Source organism: Bos javanicus, chromosome X, assembly GCF_032452875.1.
Source record: "Bos javanicus breed banteng chromosome X, ARS-OSU_banteng_1.0, whole genome shotgun sequence".
Classification (NCBI taxonomy): domain Eukaryota; kingdom Metazoa; phylum Chordata; class Mammalia; order Artiodactyla; family Bovidae; genus Bos; species Bos javanicus.
In genome coordinates, this window is record NC_083897.1 from 13,506,208 (window position 1) to 13,515,618 (window position 9,411).

A 9,411-nucleotide genomic window follows, 5' to 3' on the forward strand; every position below is an offset into this window, starting at 1 on the left:
TTACTGCTGGCAGATACCCCTACACGGCAGATACCCCTTAAGTGGTGGCAGTAGTTATTGTTGCTGTTGTCTTTGTTAGATGGTAATAATGGTGAAACACAAAGATGATTAAAAAGATACCTTCTTCCCTCTTCTTTGCTTCTCTTTTTTTCTGTTATGCCTTGTAGGAAAACACACTAGGGGATAATGATGGATCTTATGGTGCACAAAGGTCTGGAATGAAATGAATTTGTATTTCAGAGAGACTTCATATTTGGGGACTCTAACGGCCCTTGAGGAGGGGAGAGGGTACCAGGCAGGGGAAAGGAGTGAGAGAGACTGCTAGCTAGGCTGAGAGGCATGGCAGTGGAGAGGAGAGATGCTCACCATCTCCTTCTGCATGGCTGCTCTCGGGCTCACAACCACATTCTTCCATTGAAGTGGCACTAGGGTGAGCGAGATGCCGCCCAGCAGCGCAGGAAGAGGAAACCCCAGTGGGCATTTGGCTGATCAGCTGACATCTGCAAATGGACACCAAAGTCTAGGACTGCACACGTATGTTTCTTGAGCGATAGTCTCAACAAACTGCCCAAAATTGAATATGCATAATCGAGAAATTTGTATGTGAGAATATGTTCCATTTTCAACAGAATTTATTTGCAGAATTTAAAGCTGTTTAAAATATATGTATCTAGTAAGCTAGTGCATTCTGATAATACTGATCTGTTTCTAATTCTGTAAATTAATTCTAATCATTTTCTATCTGTCAATGACTTTCTTTTCCTGCTCTGCTCTCAGGAAGAAGACAGCTTCCTAGAAAAGGTAATGCAATCCATTGGTGATTATGCATTTCCCTGTGCTTGGTTAACATTTAACCATGGTCCTTGGAATTTATCCCTCAGCTTTCCCATATCAGAGACCTCTGACTCCATGAGAATCCCCCCAAATTCTGCCAGCTGTGTTTAAATGTGTCTAAAGTACAGGAAAGATACTTACTACACCTGCCAAGTCATTGAGACCCAGAACATAAAAGCAAAGGACCCAAAGTTCCAGATTACCATTTTTTGAAATGAGAAGTAACTGAAGAGCTGTCTTGATGTATATGAAAGCTCATAAGATAGAGGAGGGTACCGCTTAGCCATTCTCCATTTTCAATGATAGTAAAAGCAGAAGTGAATTTCTGTTCTTTAAGAGTGATTTGGGGGAAGTGATAAGAGTAATTACTGAAAGAATGCACAGATATGGTCAAGAATAGAGCATAGAATAGAATCCTAGACCTGAATGAGATCATAGGGATCATGTGGTAGAGTTCCCTGCCTTCAGACAGGGTAAGATGTCGTCTCCATTCTAATAGACACCCCAGGAAGGTTGAGAATCTCACTGAAGTCATCCTGCTCCTGACATCAAGGGTGTGGAGCACAGGGGACTAGAACCCGGGTCTCCTGCATACCCAGTGCAGGGACCAAGTGAGCACTCCTTCTGTGGTGCTTTGCCACCTCTCCATCCTCAAGCTGGAGGGTGCCCAGCTCTACACAGGGTCATCTAATAGAGAAATACGGGCTTGAAAACCATTCTTAAAGCACTTTCACACAGTATCTAATGTGACCTCCCCATTTGGTGGAGTTTAATGTGTTTTCATGGTAGGCACGGCATACTGTTTTTGTGCTTCAGTTAATAGCACGGAGGTTACAGAGTATGGACTTATCAAGCACTGAATGTGTCCCATTGAAAGAAGACACAGCGTGCCTGGTTTCTCTTTGAAAAATTAGAGTTCAGGATCATTTGTGGACTTTTTTTAAAGTTTATTTCTTGGGTGTAATCTTTCTCTAGACTTCAGAGACAACAAGCATGACATTTCATATTAGCACACGTGAATTTGAAAATGGATAGTGGATGGTGTATGTAACCTGGTGGCATTTTATTAACCTTTTTAAACCACTAAGGATTGAGACGGCTCTGCTTCCCAACCCTTTCCTGTTAATAGCAGGCCATGTGTCTTTTCATCTTGAACAGTGCCTTGTGTTGCATTAATGCCTTAGTACAGGAAAAGTGCTAATTGGATGTCGGATTTTTTAAAAAGTACATGAACTAGTGCTGAATAATTTATTCTGCTGAAGAATCTGTACATGTGTTGCATTTGGTCCAGAAAGTGAGCAGAGTGCATTATGGACAGTGTTTTGGCTCAGGTGTCATGTGGATGCCTGGATTTAATACTTGCAAGTGGAAAGAAGTTAATGGATGAGCCATGATTGAAGGTCTGGCAGCTCTAGGAGACGTGAATATAAAGTGATGGATTCCCAGGGAAAGAAAAGAAACAAAATGAATGTGAAGAAGATAGATTTTAAATGCTAACCAACTGTCACGCTTCCTTCTCTTCCTGATGCCCGTAGAAAGGCACAGCGGCTTTAAAAGGTCACCCGTGCATGTTGAAGAACAGAACACTCTTCTTAGCCCTCTGTCTGTTCTACTGTATGCACTCACTGAAAGTAGTGAAATACTTCTCTTCTTTCCCTTCAAGTGACACAGCTAAGGGTTGTGGATCAAATTTACAGCACTTTCTAAGTTTGCGTATACATAATATGTGACCTTAAGCCAGAGGTGTAGGAGGTGGAAGATGCCAAAAACTGGTCACCATTCTCTGCACTAGATTTTGTATGAAGGCTGCCTTCAGATGCCTTTTAACCTATTTCAGAAATCTTTGTGATATATTTTATATTTGACTTATATAAACATGAAATAATTGAGTTTATTCCCCATTTTCCAGTTCAGGTTTAGTTACTGATCTAACTTATGTCGCTTCTGGGTTTTCCTCTGAGATTCCTTCAGGAGAATCTAAGAGAGAGTAGAAAGTTAGGTGAATGGAGTCAAAGGCCTGAGAACTCTTTGCTGAGCTGTTACTATAAAGAATAACTTCTGGACTCAGAGCCTAGACTTTTCGTGGTATTTCCGGCTCTTGGGATGCTGTGTTCAGTTTACTATTTTTGGATCTTAGGACTTTGAGTTTTAGTGCCTTAAGATTAGATCTTCTGTCAAGCCTGAAATATTCATGCATGTAGGTCTAATGTGAATTGTCTTTCATTCTTGAGGACCAGAGAACGCCATTTAAATCAACAATGCAAGCTCTGATATTTGTGGTAAGACCTAAAAGAAGAATAAATTAAAAGTCAACAAAAAACCTCAGTAGCTGCTGCTCTCTCCAAGTGCTCTGTTGACAATTGTAACTTAATGGTCCGTGAGTCTCTGGTAGTGTGTGGACCGTGACTGTATTGCCGGTTCTCAGTGTCACCCTTGAAAGGATTTACAGGGCACAGTGCATCGATGTGAGAAACATAATAAACCCAGATGGAATGCTTAACGGTTAAGTGAAGCGTCTTGTTAGAAAAGGATATCATTTAACTGTGGAAATCCATATTTAGTGCCTTCTGACCAGGAGCGTCCCAGGAAGGAAAAAAAAAAAAATAACAGTGTTAAGAGCTGAAGATCAGATAATACCCATATAAGCAGAACTGGAGTGGGGGGAAGATGGTTTGACACAGGAATTTTTATTGAGACCCTTTTGACTCTCACTGTTTTTCATCTATTAGGAGAAATCCCTTCTGCAGATGGTTCCCTTGGATGAAGGTGCCAGTGAGAGACCTCTTAAGGTCCCCAAGGAGATCTGGCTCCTGGTAGACCATTTATTCAGATATGCCTGTCACCAGGTGAGTGAGGGCAGGCCTCCGGGCACCTTTGGAAGGCACCTGAGTCTACTGGGAAATGATAGTACCTCGCGTCAGTATAGATAGTGCTTTTAACTTTCCCAAGCCACTTCTGCAGAACAGCACTGTCACCTGAGAGCACCTGGACAAGTGGAAGTATTCCCATGTATAGCTGTGAGAGCTGAAGCAGGCAGGCTGGGGGATTTACCTAAGACTATGGCATAAGTGTAGTGGCAGAGTAGAGCCCAACTGAGCTCCCCTGTCCCCTGGCCACACACGCTTTCCCCTGGACCACTCAGCACCTGAGTCCGGAGCACCTGCTTCAGCTGTCACCTTGGCATCGCAGATTTCAAAGTCCAAAGCAAACCATTTTTTAAAAATTTGTCCTTACTTTTCAGTCCCATCTAAAATACCTACCATCCCCAACCCATTCTTCCAAAAAAGAAAGTTTTCTTTGGCCTACATTGAAAGATAATGTTATCTTACCTACGGAAAAGTAACAGAACTTGAAAACAAGGTTTGGTGTGGACATACCCTTGACTCCTGCCCTAGCAGTCTGTGTGTCAATATTTGGATATGATCCCCTGTTTGGACTCCACCTTCTGTACCTGTCAGGAGCCTGGAAGTGGGAATGCCTGATGTCCCCGTTGAGTCATCCAGTCCCCTGCCCTGTCAGGTGCAGGCTGAAACCTTGGACGATAATCTCCTAGTTTGAAAGAAAATTTCACACGGATTACAGAGATGATAAAGGGAAAAGGTGCCATTGTCACACCTCTGTTCCTCATCATGAATGATGCTTCTTCCTTCCCCTCGCTTCCTGCTGCTCTCCTCATCGCTGGGTAATCGTCAGAACCTTAGGGATGGTCATTTTGCTGTTTCATTCATTGTAACCTCTTTGGTAGGAGGATCTGTTCCAAACCCCTGGAATGCAGGAGGAGTTACAGCAGATCATTGATTGTCTGGACACCAGCATTCCCAAGACAATCCGTATCCTTTTCGACAAAAGCTTAGGAAGCTGGATGTGTACTTGCCCAAACTCTTCTTCCCACCTGCGTGTGATTTTTGTGTTTTCCATGTTTATTTTATTCGTAACTGTCTTTTGACTATACAGTTCTCAATTCCCTTTAGGAACTTTCACGCTTTCTCTGTATGAGATGCTTACTAAAAGGAATCAAAGGGTAGATAACCATGAATTGTAATTTGCATGGGACATATGACCAACAGCCGTGGTGCTGCTCTGCTTTAGGCCAGTGATCACTCCTGCCACCACACGACCGGGAGGAGGATGGGAAATCTTGGTGATGAGTTTCCAGTGTGAACTGTCATTCTGCAGGCCATGTCAAGTTCCCTTGACTCTCGAGTCAGGCCAAACCTCCCAAGAGTGTTCGATCAATTCTCTAATAACTCAGCTATAGCACACCTGGACCACTAAAATATCAAACCCCAATTAGGACCAGGGTGCCCTGAATAAGAGGAAGAAAACCACCCCTGAGGGAGCTTGAGGGAGGGAGCACATTGCATCTAAGTGTGGCCTTTTTCCTGGAGCCTCTTTCCCTTGACAGAAGGCCATCCAGCTGGCAGTAACCACTCAGTGGCTGAGGCACTGCTCATTTTCCTAGAAGCCCTGCCGGAACCTGTCATCTGTTATGAGCTCTATCAGCGATGCCTTGACTCTGCTCAGGATCCCCGGATCTGCCGACAGGTGAGTCTTGTTGCTCTGAGAATGTGTTTGAGGCAAGTTCCCCCACAGAGAAATCAGTCATTTTTACAAAGCCAGCTGGACAACCAGCTGTGTGCTAGGATGGGTCTCGATCTGTTCAGAGCAGGACACCAGCATTGAGAGTTGGGACCCTTCAACTGTAGGCTGTGTTATTTCCTATTATATTTGCCACCCTTTTCCAGTTAGCCCATTGAGCAGGGTGCACACCTCTTCTCCAGGGTAAGATTGGTAAAGTGATCACATGCAGCATTCTGGCCAACATGACCAGGAAGGGTGGGTGCCACTCGTGAGCCTTTCTTTTTGTCTTCTCGGTGTTTGTTTTTAATCTTGAAATGCTTTTGAGGCACAATAACTGGGAATACCTCTCAATCAAACTAGTGAGTATCGGGAGGCACTCGCACCCATGCCAAATGGCATTGCACAGAAAACCATTCAGCTTGGCAGATGCCACCACCACCTGCCTGGGGAGGTTGGGAGAGAGCAGGCTGACACCCATCTGCTCCTGAGGCAGGGCATGCGTATGACTATGTGTTAACGTGGCCTACTCATTGAGTGGACAGGGGCCAAACAGGATGACCATTCTGCCATGTGAGTTATCATTCAACAGGTAGTATTGGTCATGAGTCAACAAGGGACGGGTCCTGTAAGGGTTGAATTATAAACCACTTTCATGGCAGCTGTGAGCTCTTCTTACTACCTTCCTCCATGTTATCCTCACTGCCCACCACCCTTTTTTCTTAAAAAAAAACAGGTGATTTCCCAGCTTCCAGGATGCCATAGAAATGTTTTTCGTTATTTGATGGCATTCCTTCGAGAACTCTTAAAATTCTCCGAGTACAACAATGTCAACGCCAACATGATCGGTAAGAGCACTTCCTAGGAATGGCCACACGGGAGCATTGGTCAGGACTGTCCGTGGATGGGGGACACATGTATTCCCTTCTTCGTGTCCAGGCGTGTAACAGTCACTTCCTCCCACTGCCCTCATCCCCTGACCCCCATCCCTGAGGTTTTGCTTAGGTTGTGTCTAACTGAGGGTTTTCCCCTTTTCTTTCTCTCTCCCTCTAGCTACTCTCTTCACTAGTCTCCTCCTAAGGCCTCCACCCAACCTTATGGCAAGACAGACTCCAAGTGACCGCCAGCGTGCTACCCAGTTCCTTCTGACTTTTCTACTTGGGAGTGATGAAGACTAATGATAAGCCTTTTCCTCTTACTACTCCCCGAGGTTCTAGAGGCAGAAGATGTTGGGCCTCGAGTATTTCAGAATGATTTCAAAAGTCATGCCACAGGAAGGGTCCGTTGCAGAATTTCGAGGCTGTTGGCATGAAAAAGTTCTGTTTCTAGTGTGAAAGGAAAAGAGTCTCCTAACCCCTCCCTTGCCATATTCTACGCAGCAAGATACTTTTAGACTTATATTGCCAAGCCAAAGTTAACCATATTTTGGTGTTTTTGTGTTCTCTCTTCATAAGGCACAGAGACCTGTATTTACACTCCTTTACCTGGGGATGTGTGTGTTGCCCTCCAGCCCAGCCATCATGACTGTCCTTAGCACCTGAGACCTAGATTCTGAGGTGTTCCCATTCTAGGCCCACAAGCACTACTTGCCGTAGCTCGGACTTGTCCGTAGTCCTTGGTCTAAAGCACTTTGGCACTACCGCCCCCCCGTAGCACCCTTTGTCCTCTACTCCACTAGTACTACCATGACGAAGAAAGTCAGTGAGGCTAGTGCCTCCTTGGGTGTCTCCAGCAGTGAGCTAACCATCTGCATGTGGTTTTTACATGCATTTGTGCATTCCTGCCACAATGGTATCTGTGCCCCTCCCTGACATTGGCCTTTTATGGATCTATGATGAGTGGAAGCATATTCTCTTGTCTCAGACTACACTTAGTAGCAGAACATTAGGGACTATTAGAGATGACATCTCATTGATGTGAGAGAATCACACAGTGGAAGCACTTGAGTGTTTCAGGAGTGAGAATATTCATGTTCGACAGGTCCTGCTTCCTACTATCCCTTTTGGTTCTTATGCAAATTGTACACAAGAACCAACCCTGGGTGTCTGTGGGGCCCACACCTCACTTAGAAATCCACCTCCAGAGCAACGCTTGTACCAGAGTCAAAAAGGGAGGCTGCACCCCAAGTGGGCCTCTACAGAAACTGTTCCTTCCCCCAGCAGGGGGATTGAGGATAACCCCGAGAATCCCCTCTCTGCTCTCCTGACGTACCGTCGCCCCCTCCCGCATCAGGACTGACTGGGGCTCTGCAGCCAGCTGCCCTCGGCTCCCAGTCACCTGTCCAGTGCTGCGTAAGAGACTGTGCAGTGGGACAAAGCAAGCACCTTCTCTCCCTCCCAAGACAACCCTCTGAGCTTGTCATTTACTCAAGCTCCTGTGGGGCAGCCCCTTTAAAAAAATTAATCTATGTTGGTTGGCAAACCGGCCACTGACTGCAAAACTGCCTGATGTAATTGACTTCCTCCTGGTTTTCTTTCATTAAAACCACCCTGAGTTGACTCATTGTCACATGTTCACATGGAAACCCCAGAGCCGTGTGTATAGGCTGTGTGCAAGGTCTTAGGCATTGACTCCTGACTCTTCTAGAGCATCGAAGCAGAGAGCCAGGAAAGCACTGCCACTGAGTGGTTCTTCAACTCCCCTGTCTCATGCATTGAGTTCTTTGGGGGAAGAAAGGTATGTATCCTGTGATATTCTGCCTAAAGCCTTTCCTGATTGGGAATTATGGAAGTAGGAGTCAAGTTATTGGTACCAAATAGCTGCAGACCTGATAAGTCAGGGGCTGGGTGCTGAACTTAGTTACTGGCCGACTGAACACAACTGTTTTGTCATGTCCACTAGGTCAGAAAGGGATCTGAGGAGAGGCAGGTGATAGATAGACGCTGGGGCAAGGTGGTCACACAAAGACAGGGAAGTGCCTGTCCGAGACACATTCCCCAGTCGGCTACCCCCTGGGGCCTTCATGTGGTCAGGGCTGCGGTTGGTGGGGGCCGTGGGCAGCATCCAGCTCGCTCTCTGAAAGGCAGGTGCGCTCGGTTGCTTCACTGCCTCCACCTTCTGTCCAGCTCCGGTCCTGGGATGTACACAGGGTCAAGGGGATTAGACAATCTCTCAGGATGGGAGATCAGAAACAGAGCAGACATAAGAAATCTGTTTCCCTGCCTACTCCAGCACCCACTCTCTAACTCCTAGGTACCTCTAATGTACTATTTTCTAGCGCCTCTGAAGTAAGGAGTTTAGATCCAGCTGATAAGGAAGGACTCTGCAGTTGTCGTTTTAGGGAAGAAATGGTTTAACCCCTCATGATGATGTTGCATTAGTCTCCCTTTCACTGTTTCCTAATTTTTATCCTGTAATGACTGGTTTGTTATATTTCCCAAAAATGTCTTGGTCACTAAGCAAAGCTGCTAGTGGGATTCTGTATTTCGTGTCATCTTTTTTATTATAATTTATTGCAAATTTTTTCTGAATAAATATATGTTGTGTGAAAAACCAAAGTGTGATCTTAGGAAGAACTGAGAGGGAGGCTTATGTCACCAGGTCCCACATGACTGCTGCCATCCCCCCCAGCTGTGCCTGGAGTGGCATTTCCTATCTTGAAAGGAAGTAGTATCAGAATTCTCAGTGTGCTTGCCCTTGGAGAGGAGAAGAAGCCACGTATTATCAAAAATAAACAAAGCAGTCACAGTGCTTTCAGAAGTCAGCCCAGGAGCCTTATTTTGACCCTGGGGATTCAGGCAACAAAATAACACTGTTAGAAGAAAAGATGTTGATTCTTGATGGCCACAAATGTCACACTGAGTCAGATCCATGATTGCGCCAGCCCCAGGAATCCGGCACGCTCTGTCATACGCATTTTTGGAGAACTGCTTTGGCCTTGGCACCATAGCCTCAGTAGTTTAGACTTGCCTCCCAAAGAGCCTGTTTTCACATCCTTCATTTGCAACTTTAAAAAAAATCCGTTTTGAACTTGTAGTACCTCTTGGGGTGACAAAGCCC

General features: G+C 45.4%; 1 protein-coding gene across 4 annotated transcripts in view; it reads left to right on the forward strand.

Annotated features, from left to right (window-relative positions):
* The window catches only part of OCRL (OCRL inositol polyphosphate-5-phosphatase), a 51,837-nt gene extending 42,928 nt beyond the window's left edge, over nt 1–8,909 (forward strand). For 2 of the 4 annotated variants that reach the window (XM_061407882.1, XM_061407883.1), the window contains exons 19-24: nt 778–801; nt 3,564–3,680; nt 4,580–4,664; nt 5,252–5,379; nt 6,149–6,260; nt 6,466–8,909. In XM_061407882.1, coding sequence (XP_061263866.1) covers nt 778–801; nt 3,564–3,680; nt 4,580–4,664; nt 5,252–5,379; nt 6,149–6,260; nt 6,466–6,590 — 591 coding nt within the window. In that variant the 3' untranslated portion in view covers nt 6,591–8,909. The remainder of the gene's footprint in view (nt 1–777; nt 802–3,563; nt 3,681–4,579; nt 4,665–5,251; nt 5,380–6,148; nt 6,261–6,465) is intronic. The other 2 variants (XM_061407884.1, XM_061407885.1) reach the window with 1 other exon arrangement.
* Nucleotides 8,910–9,411: the final 502 nt, after the last annotated feature.